This window comes from Octodon degus, unplaced genomic scaffold (genome assembly GCF_000260255.1).
Source record: "Octodon degus isolate 3935 unplaced genomic scaffold, OctDeg1.0 scaffold00006, whole genome shotgun sequence".
Taxonomy (NCBI): domain Eukaryota; kingdom Metazoa; phylum Chordata; class Mammalia; order Rodentia; family Octodontidae; genus Octodon; species Octodon degus.
The window spans coordinates 16,318,863-16,334,971 of NW_004524582.1; the positions used below are offsets into that span (position 1 = coordinate 16,318,863).

General features: G+C 38.5%; 1 protein-coding gene across 4 annotated transcripts in view; it reads left to right on the forward strand.

The window, feature by feature from the left end:
• Positions 1–16,109, forward strand: part of Kcnip4 (potassium voltage-gated channel interacting protein 4) — a 1,227,189-nt gene that overhangs the window by 650,050 nt on the left and 561,030 nt on the right. The window contains exon 1 of one of the 4 annotated variants that reach the window (XM_004624538.1): positions 3,078–3,269. The exons of the other annotated variants lie outside the window; for them this stretch is intronic. Coding sequence (XP_004624595.1) covers positions 3,170–3,269 — 100 coding nt within the window. The 5' untranslated portion in view covers positions 3,078–3,169. Of the gene's footprint in view, positions 1–3,077; positions 3,270–16,109 lie in introns of those variants that run through there. 4 annotated transcript variants of the gene reach the window in all.

Sequence of the window (16,109 nt, forward strand, 5' to 3'; positions counted from 1 at the left end):
GAAAGAAGAAAGAAGAAGAAGGTAGCGACCACATGGGTGGAACAAGAAGAGAATGCTGCTTTATGAAGTATGGCTTCCTGAGGCTCCTCTGTATTGGGGATTTTGGAGCCAAGACCTGAATAAAGTCACTGATTCACTGGCACAGGTGCAGATAAACATTATAGTGGATGAAACCAGAAGGGTAGAGGTCTGAGATAGTGTAGAATATAGGGAAAGGGAACTGGCAGGTTCCCAGGGCAGCAAGTAAGCACAGAGAACCCGTCATTGTGACATTCAGATTGACAATAAAACACACTCTTGTGCTTTTCTCTCCCCCTCCTCTACTTCATTCATCAGCCCAAAGATGTCGCCCTTACAGGTGGAAGCATAGGATCTCACCAGTGGCACAGGTTTTAAGAAGCAAGCTTCAGGGGCCTGTGGCGTTCCTCCTAGGAGAAAGACAAGGTGTTGAAGAAGCACCTTGAAGACCACAGGCCACATGTGTTTACATAGTGATAATCCCGTGGAGGAGCAGGGGATTATCCATCAATTCAATTAACTCCCAGTTTGGAAATATTTCATGTTTCAAAGTTGCTAGCATGAATGAATTAATTACAGTGTCATGAAACTGTTTTGAAGGGTCATCTGGGTTTCAGCCTTCCCCTTGTGCTAACGAGTACTTCTGCCAATGTTTGGAATTCTAATGCATTTAAAGCTGTGTAGAATAAGAAGAAATAATGGGCTTTGATTTAAGCAAGCCAGAGTTTGAATCTTGTTACCACTATTAGCCTTCAGTATGACTTGGAGCCTGTTCCTTAAACTTTTTGAGAATTAGCTTTTCCTTTGTAAATCATGATTACTTGTAGATAAGAGAAGCAAGGCATGCATAATGTGAGGCATATGGTGTTTGCCAAATCAATATTGACCATTTTCTAATAAATAGCTATACCATGTATCTATAAAGTGTGAAAATCCCCCAGGCACACGTGGGCACAATCATCAAGGCAGGCATAAAGGGCATGATTCCCGCCTTCTCAAAGCTCACTAGCCACCCAAGTAGGCATAATAGAATACATCATAATTGGGAAAAGTACCACCAAAACATATAAAAGGGAACTGTTGAATCCAGTAGCGGTTGGAGAACTTTCCTGTATCAGTTTCAGGACCCCAGCAGATGGAGATGGCATGTAAAGTGTGTGTGTGTTTCTTCTTCCAAAAAAATAAAATGATTTGAAGAAATTTGAAGATGGAGGAGCACAGGAGTTGGCAGGAGGAGCTGAGGTGGTAGGAGGACCGTGGAGACAGAAGTAGAGCCACTGAGATACGATCCTCAAGCTGACACCAGGCCAAGAGGAGAGCAGGAGTCTGCAGAGGGACTTCAACTTTGTTCAACAGGCAAAGGGAAGTCCTGGGAGGGTTTTGATTAAGAGAATGATAAGATCAGGCTGGATTTCAAATTAGTGAGTCTGGCAACACTTCAAAATATGAAAGAAGCATGTAGACACTGATAACAATAAGAACCAGGAGTGATGGAAACAGTTGCCCCTGTTCTGAAAGCTGCATTCCCTGGTTGTCGTAACAGTTCTAGTAACTCCGTGTTATTAGCAAGCTCCCTGTCAGAAGGATGTGCAGACATGGAGTTATGGACTAACGTGCCTAAGACCACCCCAGGAGAGGCTCTAGCCTAGAATCTGGGCGGTCTGGACCTGGACTCTGTCTCTGAGCCATTAACCTGCCTCTAATCCAACCCCAAGTGAAGGCCAGCCCTTCCTTGCTGTTCTGCCCTTGCCTGATCTCTCTTGCTGTCTTTGGTCCTCAGAAGCTCATCGGTGAAATAGGAGAATTAAATTGGCTTTCTGAGATGGATTTTCAGCTCTTGTAGGTGTGTTGTTGTTGTTGCTGTTCTTGTTGTTGCCATTGCTGTTCACTGTTTGGTTTTCAGTCCAGTACTTCATTGTGGGTCTGACCTATGGTACTTCGGTAGTGGTGGGGAGGAGGAGCAAAGTTACCTGAGACAAAGAGAAACTCCAAGCAAGTTTTATTGCCCCCTCAGACTTTGTTTCTGCCTCTTAGTTTACTTAAATCTAGTATTTTTGTAAGAAATAGCATATGAATTGAAAAGCGGACATGTGTTAGTGTAGGGAAGGATAGTGTGTAGAAGTACAAGGAGATAACTGTGAAACAAAAATATTAGGCAAATGCTAAGAATATTGATTTGCTTTCAAACAGTGTGATACTATTCAGCCCACGCTATTGGTTCACAGACCTAAGCATTAGGAAAAATGCTCAGGGAAAAAAAGAAAGTCAAAATGAAGGGCTTCCTCAAGCCTCGTATCTCTCCTCACTTTCTAACTAGTCAAGAAAGGTTTTGAAAGAGCAGAAAGCAAACTGCAGCCTCTGCCTGGGGCGTTTCCAGTTTGTTCCGGGTGTGAAGCTGCTGGGCCAGCGGCGCAGGTCCCCTTCTGCAGCGAGTCCAGCCTGGGGTTAGTTTCCGCGTTGCCACGGCAACTGACCCCCCACCCCCCACCCCCTGGAAGCCACGGGCTGCGCGCGGAGTCCTGGGCCCAGCAGTGGCCGCGCCTCCGTGTCCTCCGGACGCTCCTGGTGACCTGCGACTTCGGGTGATCCGCGCGCTGCTTCACCAGTGGCCGTCTCCGTGTGAGGGTGACAACAAGGATGCCCGTGATTTGGACAGCGCTCACTTGATCCAGCTGCCACTTCTGGCCTCTGCTGCTGCGCCGCCGATGGACAGGACAGGATGAAAGCCTTTCCTCTCAATGCTCTCTCTCGCTCTCCCCCTCTCCCCCTCTCTCTCCCTCTCTCCCTTATCTCTCCCTCTGTCTCTCTGTCCCTCTGTTCCTCTCTGTCCTCTCCTCTCTCCCTTTCTCTCCTCTCTCCTCTCCCTCTTTCTCCTCTCTCTCCTCTGCCCTCTCTCTCCCCCCTCTTCTCTCTCCCCTCCTCGCTCCTCTTTTTTATCTCTCCCCCTTCCACCCCACACCTCTCTCTCTCTCTCCCTCTCCTCTCTCTTTCCTCTCTCCCACCTCTCTCCTCCCCCCTCTCCCTCTCTCTCTCTCCTTCTCCTCCCCTTTGCAAGCAGTAGCCTCCTTAATGTAGTTTAATGGCTTTACAAAGAAAGCCAGGCAGAGCAACACTTCTCAGTGCCTGTGGTCGGACCATGACCTAGCTGACCATGAACTTGGAAGGGCTTGAAATGATAGCAGTTCTGATCGTCATTGTGCTTTTTGTTAAATTATTGGAACAGTTTGGGCTGATTGAAGCAGGTTTAGAAGGTAAGGGAGTGCTTTATAGCGACTTCTAATAATTCTGTTTTGCAGTAAAATTTTTCTTAAAGTGAATGTAAGAGGCACCTGAAATGAGCTCTGAGAAAGGTGACTCCGGGGTAGACATAAAGAGGCAGCTTTTTCAGGGTAGGAAAGGTTAACAAAATAAACTTTTTGTAAGTTTTGGTAACGTTTTCACAGGAAAAGAACATTTAAACTGTGGAAACACTTGGAATCAAAGTGTCAGAATCAAAACTGAGGAAATTAAGTGTTTACAGTGGATATGCTGGTGTGGAGAACATTCACTCGAGATATTGATATGAGATTTTTGTTTTTAATGCCCCCTTCTTATTTAGATAGCAGTTTTTATTCAAGCATTTTACCAGGTGCACTCATTTCTTGCTGTGCAAACGCATTCATCAAATGGCAATGCATATACTTTAAGTTTTGTAAGGTTTAAGATTGGAGCCCAAGAATGACAAGCTTTTATCAGATCTGTAGGAGTGTTTATACTATTGCCTGCTCTACCTTCTTTCAGAGTCTGATATTAAAAAGTCTCCAACTCATATGACTGATAGAGTTTAATGTAGATTCCAAATAGTGAATTGTTTCAGAGATGTTGTTATTTATGTTCATTTGACCTGTTCTTGATAATAATCTTTCTTTAAAAAATAAGGTATGTACTTGTTTATATCATTTCCTGAACTAAGGTTTCTCTGGGAATCAGAGTAAATTTATACAATTTTATGTACTACTCAAAAATGAGAGTGTGAGTGCATTCGGCCAGCCATTGTTTCTTTAAAGTTGGTAGTGCCGTTTTTCCAAGCATTTCTAGATGATGTTTGACGTAGTGATGTTCTGATATTCTACGTGGGTAAGCATGAGAAAATACCTTAGCAATGTATTTACACCCACAACTAACCCAGCCAGTTCTCCAGAGAATGGCTGCCACAATGTGTCATAAATAAGGTTGTTCTTCCAAATAGCAAATATCAAATTGAAGTAAGTGTGTCATTCTGATGTAGGTTACCAGAAACCCACATTTACAACTCATTTGAGAGAAGGTGGAAGATGGTGTTGTGAAGCAGGTTGTGAAAGGGATTTGAAGGGAAGTTTTTGGAATGCATTTTGCAGCTCTTTTTGAGGGAAACATTTGCTTTGTTGTCCTAAAACGGTGATACGTTTTAAATTATGTAAATGGTCACCTCACTTTGAAATGTACTTTATCTTGTATATTGTTATGAAGCCAGAAACTTGGGTTGGCTTCTCTGTGCCCCAATGAGGGTGTGTTGTTTAACCTGACCAGTGTTATTGGACCTCCCCATTTTAATGCACTGGGGTTTATTCTCTTGGAGTCTTCCAGCTGTCTGGTACAGCTTCAGAATTTCTCACTCTGTTGTGAGACTGGTTTTATCTTGTTTCATTATTTCATGGAAGACGTGTTATTGTATTTAAGCTCTTACGTTGGAGCATTTGCTCTGGATTTTGTGACGCCACTACTCTAGTATTGCTCTTGTTTGTTTCAGGGGAATATTAACTCTTTCAAATGAAAACATGTTCCGCTTTCCTGGAGGGGCTGTTTACCTGTGCGAAATTATTTTTACATTGCCTCATTGCCTATATTCAAAGCTGTATCAGTTTGTATATATGGTTTCTTTTGTGTATTTTATACTTTATATTACTAGCATTTTATATGCTGATGCTGTACTGATTCTATGAAGAAATGTGTTCTCTCATAAACTTCAAATCCATACTTCATTTCCAGTGTTGTTTAAGGGTGTATTTTAAATGATGCAATGTTTATAACCACATGGAGAAATCCTTCCTTATGTGTAAAAGTTGGTAGATGCAAAAACAATAGTGCTTTTTAATTGTGAAGTATGCTTAAAAATTATCTCAAAGTTAATTTGAGAGTCAAGAAACTTCAAGACAAGATTTTACTTGGTTGCATTCTTTGCTTGCTAGAGATATAAATGAATAGATGAATGTGTTTCCTTGTACAGGTTTGTGCGCACACTCTAGAGATTTTTATTAATGAAATGGATAAACAATGTTTAAGATCAAAATAACATTTTTATAGATGTTTCTGAAACTTTCCTAAGGAAAATAGACATTGATACTCATTGCATTCAGATATATTTTCACGTAGAAGTTTCTTTCCCACCATTTTACATATTTACCTTGAAGAGACAATGAGTTCTTTCATTTTTATTTTTCTTATTTTTCTGTGGTCAGGTGACCTTGATCAGAAATTTGAACATTAAACAGAAAAGCTTTAACACAGGTTAAAGCTTTATAAGGGTTATTTTGACTATATTTCTAAAGTGGTTAGACTTTTCCAAGTTAACTTATATCTGTTTTGCAGTGCAAAAGTCATTCAGAATGTATTTTTCCATAATATTATGCACACGTCGTATTATGTTCTGAGTGGAATATAAATATTTATAGGATAAAGTTATTGTCTTCCTTTTATTATATATAGAATAAACATACTTTAAAATAAATTGATAATGTGAAAGTGTACATTATTCATGTTGCTTGTGTTTAGGTGCTTTGATTTCCAAGTCTTATATTGAGGACTGGGGTCTTAGATAGCCTGAGACTCATTTCAATATATGTATCATATGGATAAATAAATAATAATATACCTTGGCCATACCATATATTTCTAAAACTAAATCATGTCATATATTTCTGAAACTGACAGTTTTATACTTAAATTGTTCCACTAGAGAAAATAAATGAATTCTTGGAGTAAAAATGCTTATGCTTTCTCTACTGCTCTTGCTTTTTAAACTTGCATAAGTCACTTTACCTATTTAGTAATCCCAAATGAAAAAAAAAAAAAAAAAAAACAACCCAGAACTGTACTGGATGATTTTTGTGGAACTTTCCACATCATAAATTCTATGAATCTGCCAGGAAATTAAAACTTGATAATTTATGGAGCACAAATTCCTTCTCATGAAATAGCTATCAATGTCCTACTTCAGAATAGATATGCAGTGCAACTGTTAGACAAAATCTTCTCTTCTACGCTGAGTTTATTCCTCAGACCTCTCAGAAATGCTCGTTGTATTTCAAGAGAATAATGATGTGTCCCTTCATTTAGCTTTAAAATTTGACATTTGAGGTTGCTATTTCAGGCATTCTTGCAATAAAGTTTCCCAAAACTTTATACAGAGTTCCAGTACCAGAAAAGTACATCATATTATCATCTATTAGATTTTTTTTTTTTGTAATTTAAAGTTTACTAAGACTTTTTTTCCTCTATTTTAGGAAATGGTCTAGAGGGTGTTCAGGGTCTCATTACTAGGTGGACTCATAGTGATCCTCCTGTTTGCAGCCTCCCAAGCACTGGGATTACAGGCGCTCACCACCATACCCAGTCTCAGTGTCTCAGTGTGCCCCAAGGGGTGGGGCCAGCATGGCAGGCCTGGGTATCGAACCCCTGGCCCCTACGCAGGTGCTTTAATCCACTGAGCTATTTGGCCAGCCCTAGTAAGACTTTTTATTTTTTATTTATTTTTTTTAATTAATTATTTATTTATTTTGTGTGTGTGTGGCCAGCTCAGCCCACCAGGGGGCGGGGCTGGCTGGCATGTGGTGCTGGGGGATTGAACTGCGGTCCCTGTGCCTTACTTAGCTTGTTCTAAGTAGGTGCTTTAGGCCACTGAGCCATCTCACCAGCCCAAGACTTTTTAAAGAAAAGTAATTTTAATATCATGTCAGAATGAGGACAACAATATTGAGCTTAATGTTGAGCTTGAGCAAAGACTTGAGGATTATATGATTTTTTAATGCCCAGTGTTTTGGATTCTTGAGCTCTTTCTACTTGCTTAGTAGTTTAGGATGCTCCTGCACTCTAAAAGATAGGCACATGGCTAATGCCTCACAATAGTAAATTGCCTCTTTTCCAACTATAAATATGAAAATGGCATTCTACTAACAAAATCTAGAGAAATATTAAATCAAAATTGTAATGGGGAAGTTATTTCATTATATCCACATACAACACCGGGCTATTAAAACATCAATTCTTACCAAAATATGTATCAAATTTTGTTGAAGTAGTATGGGACTAAGAACCATCTTTCTAGCATCCTAAGTAAAAAGCAAAGTTTTTCAAAAGTGTATGAAGAAATTTGACTTGAAAAATAACCATTGTTAATTTGCTTCTAGAGAAAGAAAAAATAGCGATAATCTATATCTAATTAAAGATGACAATTTCTTTTCATGCCTTTAGTAGATACTTAAAATACTATAGTACAAGCTTCCTTATGAGATATAAACATGACATTTGCCACACAGAGAAAGATCTTTTAGAATGCAACATTTTAGTTCTTTCATGCTGTTGACAGAAGAGTAGAGGTTCATGAGTTGTTTGTAAGCTGGATCTATGAGAAAACCATAACCAGCGTGTGTCTGGACCATTACACCTCCTGGAGACCATAAGGTTAGTCATGACTGGGTGGAGCTGTTATATCCACCTGAAATAGTATACCTGAAATTCATCTACTGAAGTATTTTAAGCAAATACTTTCACCATTTGAATTTTTTGGAGTATCTTATAGTAAGTACCTCCTATATTTCAAGAATATTAGTTTGTGAAGAGGCTCATTGGAAGAGAAGATTCTGTATCCTCAGAGATTATGCCTAGAGGATATGAAGTTGTTTTAGTTGGATTCTAATCACAGTATTGCTTCCTACTAGTCATGTGACTTTAGACTATGACTTGAGCTTGATCATTTTTTTTTTCATCTTTATGTATTTGGTAAAGGGTCTCACTATGCAGCCTGGATTCATGGTAATCCTCCTGTTTTCAGCCACCCCAGTGCTGCGGGGCACCATGCCCAAACTTGGTGGCCCACTCATGCCCCAGGGGTGAGTCCAGACCTGTATGTGGGACTGGAGATTGAATCATGGTCCCTGTGACTACCAAAGCAGACGCTTAGTCCACTGAGCTATCTCACCAGCCCTGAACTTGATCATTATCTTACCATTCAATAAAGTAATTTCTTTTCTCCCCCCTCTCATTATTGTACTGGGGATCGAACTCAGGTCCTTGTGCTTGCAAGGCAGGTGCTTATACCACTGAGCCATCTCCCTCTCCAAAAATAGTTATCAGTAATTTCTTACATTACTGAGGATTATATATGTGCCAGGCAAGTGTTAAACTCAGCGTAGAATAATATAATATTGTATAGTATAGGCATATTAATAGTACAGGCATGTAAATAATATTGCATAATAAATTATATTGGCTTTCACTATTGTCCTCTATCATAGGAACTTTAACTTTAGAGATCATAAAACTTAGACCTGTGCTCTGGTTAGAGACCTGGTTCCCAAGCAGTGAAGTCATAAAAGTGCAATTCAAATTGAGGACATCAAAGTCCCTATCCTATTTCATAATTTCAGTTTCCTTGACGTTGCAACATGACGGCAGCGGCCCGCAATTTGGTGAAGGGGAGAAAGTGCTGTCTCAGGTCTCCATTAATGGCCTTCCATGAGCCTTTCTTCAGCATGTAAAACACTCATCTAAGTTCAGAATGAAGAACATTAAAAATATCATATATTAATAATAAACAAAATCATTTTAAACTCTGAAGTAGAAATGGACAAGGAAGTAGATGTAGGAGCCCATTTTCAGACTGAGTCCAGTATCTATCTGGGTTTTTTTTTTTTTGCGGGGGGAGGTGTCAGCTGGAGTTGCTGAAAATAAACAAAGAAGGGCTGATGATTTGGGAGAAAGGAATAGACTAACGTAAGACCGTACTATGAGAAGGCAAGACATGGACTCCAAGAGGAGGGTTATTATAGAAGTGTCTGAGTTATACAGTGTAGGTAGATTAGAACATGGACAAATTTAGTGAGATGATCCTTGTTATATTAGAATTTTCAAGTAAGTGCACCCAAATTTGGCTTGGAGAATAATGCAATTCTCATTTGGAGTTGAAGGCTTGGTCACAACAGTTATCAACAGAAAACATGTATTCCCATCTTTATCAGTAAGTTTAAAGCAAGAAAGAACAAGATAGTTCTATTTATGAGGAGCTGAGTGGAAAGGAAATATGAAGACTTTGGTTGGGGATCTTTATAGCACAAATGGGGTGAAAGAAGTGTTGTGTGTGCCATTACGTGGCATTATTACATCAAACGTGCAAGGCTGCAGTGGTTATTTCTACTCTATAGGTGGACAAACTGGAGTTTGAGGAAGAGTAGTAACTTGCTTAAACTCACATGGTAATAAGTGAAGAAATCTAGATTTTTTTCAGTGTGTTTATAATGGTACTGATGGTACTAATTCAAAGAGCATTCATTGCAATTATCAAATGCAAATAGTCCAAATAAGATAAGGTGCATGTTGTCAAATAAAAAGCACATGCAATGGAACCTTTTCCTACAGAATATCGCTATACTTTGTTGAAAGTTTTGTAATTTGTAATTTGCACTGTTTGCTTCTAATTTTATATAGAAGTATTGGTGAAGCATGTCTATAATAATGAGTCAAAATAAGAGGAAGAGGAAAGAAATCAGAGATGATACTTCTGTAATTCACATATTTGATGCTGACTTACCAACATTTTGCAGAACAGGAGATCCTTTAGAATTTACCCAATCCAAATCAATCATTATATAGGGGCACAAGTCTAGTTCCAGAGAGATCAAATGCCTTACTAAATGAGTTTGTTTTTATCAGAGATGGCTTTTTGGAAATAAAAATATAATGTTATTATTTTCAGAAGATAAATTTCAAGCATAGCCTAAGTTCCATAAAATGTTCATCCAAATTTCAGTTTTCCTGTCTGTGTCTATTGTGAATGAGTCACTCTAAAGTCCAACGGTTTTAAGGCTCAGGTGAAAGGGAAAATATTTTCTGGCCTGTTTACTGTTGTGTATAGGTGCAACTTCTAAGAACTTTTGAGCTGAAATACTTAAGCATACACAGAACATGTTCCACCTTTATGGTTGGTCTGCATAAGTCTTGCAGTAGAGAGTCATCATGTGACAACCTATTTAAGGTCCCACTGTATACGTTCTTTTTATTTTTTAAAGAGAGTACAAAATAAAATTAATATAAAAAAGTGATACAAATTTTCACTTAAAGTAATATGAATTTCAGAGTATTGGTTGTAACGCATAGTGTCCTCCAACCATTTATTCATATTACTGTATATATGCTTGTAAAATTGGAAGAAGCAAGAAAAAGAGAGAAAGAAGTGTATATCAAATTAAGAAGACAAAAAGGAACAACAATTAAAAAAGGAGACAAAACAAATTAAAGCATTAACTGCTTCTTTCCATGGGCCAGCAGAAATGCACAGTACAGTTGTCCAAACTATCCTGCTTACATACACAGATAAATCTCTCTCCCAGTCCCTGTCCTGTCCTTGTTCTCAATTGAGTAACTCCTTTTGAATAAGTTCATCCCCTTTCACCGGTGTCTATTGTACCCCTCAGATTCAATTTTTCTCTCTTCTCACACTAAGGAGACAAGACGATGTTTGCACATATAGGTCTGATTTATTTCACTTAAGAGTAAAACATAGGTCCAGTACTTTCTACCTATCCATCTATCTACCTTGGACTCTAGTATCTACCTATCCATATATCTATCAATCAGTCACATAGGCAATTATAATTGCTTCTCACGCTAATTATAAAAAACTGGAAGCTAAATTCCTCACCTATTGCACTGCTTGATAAAGGACCATTCTCCCAAGGAGGTCCTAGTATGTCTGTGTTTGAAGTTCATTGTCATTGTCCATGCTTTTACAAGCTATTCTCTGAATGAGGGGACTCATCACTGTGATGAACTGGGAAACTGTATCAGTTGTGTGCTTCACTTTTTATTCAGATTCTATAGAATGTAAGCACTCAAAACAACAGAAAACACAGACTCTAAGCCAAAATAATTGATTGAATATCAATTGAATATTCCAGTGCTATATGGCCTTGGGTGAGAATTTTAACCTTCTGGGTTTTATTTTCCTTAGTTCTTAGTTCTTAAGGTAGAATTGCCATAGTGTGGACCTCTCTGATTTTTTGTGTGATTAGATATGAATTCATACTTGTATATGCTGCATCTGTGCCCATAATCATGATAAGTTATTTGTGTATTTACCACTACAGCCAGGCACTGCCATATTTCCATCTAAGGAGAGAGGCCACTACTCAGAGTCCACTTACTAAGCTACTGAAAGCTATGCTTGAAGGATGAAGTCACTCAGAACAAAACACAGTTGGATGTTATATGGAACTTCAGGCTTTTGGAAGAATGGTCACTTAATGGGAAGTTGCTGTTGATCAATTGGATTATGTTAAAACTGGTGAACAGTGTTACTTCTTATACTAACTAAAGAACAATCCTTTTGTCTAAACTAGCATCCACGGTAAATTACATTTACTCACTGAATAAATCTAAGGCTTCATCTATTGGTCTGAAGGTGCAGCTTTAAGCAAAACAGACAAAACCTCTGGGTTTTAATGTTCATCTGCTAAGTTTTGAAATGCTAAATTTAAATGCTAAAAAGTATACAGGAGACAGAATAGCTGTAGTTGCATTCATCTACTGGATACGTGTGTCTCTCCTGTGCTCAATAGTAGTTGGTCTAAGATGATAGTGAATACAGTTTGAATTCTTGGAATTTAGTTACAGTTAGAGAAGCAAGATGAACAGATAAAGGCACATATAGGAGTGTACAATCTTGTATGTAATGGAAACCAGCGTAATAGATAGTAGGTGAACAGAAACAGTAAGCTGCAACACAGTGATCGGAAGAGGACGTTATAAAGATCGGACTATAAATTCCTCAAAGAAAGGAGTGAGTGAGATGGCATCTGGGAGAGAGGATTCCAGGTGTGTTTTGTGTATCCTGGGGGTGCAGGCAGGCGAGCATAGCATAAGCAGGACCTGGCCAGGAGAAACATAAGCATAGCCAAGGCCATGTCTTGTGGGACTCCTTGTGCAGTCCCAGTGCAAAGTACTTAGATTTGAGTCACTGTTACTAGATTCTACTGAATGATGAAGATATGAAGTCTCTACAGTCTGAGGCTCAAAAGCTTTTTTATATCTCTGAGCCATGGGCCTGCTCCTATCACTCTATGCAACTTGCCCCAGACACCTCTTTGCTCTGACTCTAACACTTGCCAGGGCTCACGCTCATTAGATCTTGTCAACGTCCTGGTTCTGATACAAGTTCCTATACTTCCCATCACTGTTGCTTGGACATCCAAGCCAAAATGTCACCGTTCTTCATTAATCAAGATCTACCCTATCACATTGGATGAGAAGATGCAATTTTTACTTCTTCTTCTGAGCTATTTCAAAATATTTGGATATAAACCCCGCTTTGTCTTAAGAAACAATGAGAATTATTTTAATATAACTTGGCTAGTGAAAAGTTCTCGAAAGTCAAATGAGAGTCTTTCTTGAACATGTGCCATAATGAACACAGCAAAAGCATAATGAAAACAGCACAATAGTGCAGGTGGAAAATGTAAATTACACGAGGGAAGTCATGATTTTCCCATGAGTGGCTCCTCTCCTTTCCCATATCAGTTTCAAAGAAGATTACAAAACAGCACATTCCAAGTTAAGATAACAAAAAATGGTACTTATATCTAATTTTTGAAGCTATGAAGAATCAGGGAGTGCACTCCAACCCCTTCATTTTATGAATAAATTGATACCCAGGGAAAGTTAATTGACTGGTTAGAAATCACAATACTATTTTGTAGCATAGATACTATAATAATTACATTATCTATGAGAAGGTAATAATTATATTCTTGGAAGAGAAGTATTTTACATATTTTTATTACCTCAATTTTGCAAAACCCTGTAAGAATAATGATATTACGCATAATTCTAGGAGTTCTATTATTTACCACAAGATATAGTATGATCTCTTGTTCATCATATTTCTTTTTTCTACCTTAATTTATGCCCAGCAGAAAGGGTAAACTTTATTTGCTGCTTCTCCTGATAAAATTATTAAACCTTTACTGCAGTGAGATACCTCTAACTAGGTAAAGTTGGAAACCAGCTTTGGTTCAGCAGCAAACTATAGCCTCAGTGTCTTTGTTGGGCACCCATGATGTTGAAGATCCCAGAATGAAATCCCCAATGTCCGAACCCTGTTTTATTAAGAGCTAGTAAATGAACGTAATAAGTTTGCAGGATGCAAACCACATGCCCATGCACTAACAATGAACAATCCAAAATGTAGATAAGAGAATAATTCCATTTACAGAAACACAAAAACCTTCTAAAATTCAGTGACAAGCCAGGCACATTGGTACCTTATAATCTCAGCTACTCAAAAGGCTTATGCTGGAAGACCACAAGTTTGAGCAGACCAGGGCTACCTAATGACTTACAGATACCCAGTCCTAACCTTTTAAAAAAATACGAGAAGCTGGAGATGTACTTCAGCACTCCCTGGATTTGATTCCAGAGCCCTGGTTTTTATTCAGGCATTAAATGAACATAGGGTGGGGCTCAGCAAGGAGATTCTAGGATGGAAGGTTGAGAAGTCCCGCATCTGATGCTGAATGGACCAGTGATGGTTTCATGATCACTTTGTTGATCATATGCCAAGAGCTATCGTTGACACTTTCCTGAATTAGCCATGCTGACCACTATTTTTAGGAATCAGCTACAGTTGAAGATTTAACAAAAGGAAAGTTAGGTGATAATATGGTTGTGCAGTTTCATCAGCCTGACTTAGAAATTGTCAAGCAGGGATGTAAGTCTAGGTTGCCCACCTGAGGTGTAGCATTTTCAGCTACCATATTCATTACTTCTAGGTAAGGTCATGTCAAGGTCAGAGATAGAATTACCTTGAAGAAAATGAGTGTCAACTAACAGAACCTTTCAAGGGCAGGGGACCATTTTTATTTACATTCTCAATACATATTCAGAGCCATGTCAAATTATATATATAATTTTTAAACTATATTTCCCTAGATCACATGTGTTTCAGATTCCAAAACACCAAAATCTGCTCCTGTTGTGATCGTACAAGACCTTGACTTTTCTAGAATGATTAAAATTAATGTCTGAGGATGCCAAAAGCAAGATCCAATCTTGTTGAATATGAAGTTCCCACTGAGAGTCACCACACTTCTTTCTCCATCTCCATGGCCACCCTTATTTCATCTTCCACATAGTGCAGATAGGATCATTTAACAGTGAGGAAGTTCCACACCCTGCTGGCTATGATATTCCCTGCAGAATTGGCTCTAGAATTCACTTGACCTTGGTCCTGAGGGAACTCTCATAGGCTGACTTCAGAGGGAGCACATATTATCTCATCAGACAGATAGATTTGAATCTTACTTCCTTCATGTGTGCATTGATCAGCAACTTACTTAACCCTCATTGAGGTTCAGTGCCAACATGTGTAAGCTGATCATTTTTTATGAAGATTAATAGAGATAAGTGGACAGTGTGGTTGATTATTTTTATGGAGTCTATTGGTGTGGCCATTTGATCTATCAAGACTGCAAGAAGCCACTGAGAAAATAAGGCAGGAATGAACATTATTTATTTTATATATGTGGCTAGATTTCTGCTATGGCTGTGATCTCTAGAAGTATCTTTGTTGGCACTTGTGCTAGGACAGATGGAACTCACAGTTGCAAATATACATTTTCATTCATCCATTCATTCATTAATTCACAGTGAACTCACACTTACTGAGCTCCTAGTGGGTACTTTTGTAAGTACTGTGATGCCACTAGGACAATACTGCTAATATCCCTGTAGTTTTGAGACTTGCTCACATTTGAAGTAGAGTCCATTTGCCCCCGTGTTTTCTGGTAGAGAAATCAGAGAATAATTGTCACTTCTAATGGGAAGTTATAAATGAGACACTGTGTTTGATTGGTTTACTCTCAGTTAATACAAAGAAGGACTAGGGATAATGCTTTTGTGAGATGGACAGTAATAAATGTTATGAGGAAAAAGTAAATACAAGGTAGTATTTCGAAGCCTGGGAGCAGTGAATTTCCTGAACAAATGAGAGAAAACTGCCAGATGGTGCGGAGTGCCCATTTGAGATTTGTGCTTTTAGTTTTGGAAGAAGGCTTTTCAACTCAGATAAAGAACACACTTCCTTCAGTGTATTACTACAACAACATTCATACAGGTATGTCCCAAGGAAAGGGCAAAGTTGGATAGCAAATTTGAGAACCATAAACATTGAGGAAAACAGAGGGAATCTGTTCAACCTGGCATCTGTATGTGCAAAAGTAGGCAGTTCCTAGTACCAGAAATTATGTCTTCCGGTTGTGTGAGGAAACACAAGCCAAAGACAAAGCACATTATTTCTCTATGGTATGGCCACAGTGGTAATACATAAATAAAAATTATAGTGCAATTGATTTATTTAATGCATCTGCAAAATGTCTCCAGATTCTGAGGGTAGAAATGCTTGAGGAAATACCCTCAGAGTGCTCCTAAAGTAGCAGATAATATCCAGAAAATTTTCTATGCATGATACCTTCACAAATGGAATAAAATGCAAATACCTGGAGAGGAACTTTATGACTATATTCCAAATTTCAAGAATGAGGCTTTCTCCCTCAGGTATCTTTAAGTATTAATCTTTCTCTGGTGGCTGAAATCTATAACTACCTATCTTATATTGGGTTTTTAAAAGTTCAATATCTCAGTCATAGGTTCTATTTCTTGCTTTCAAATATGTGTTTTCATCGGCTCATACGATCAATGAAATATATACTTTTTCACATTCTTGATGCATATACAATTGCACACGGAGACATGCTTGTGTCAACATATTCTAGGCTCAAGGCTGCACAAATGTGTACATTCTATGC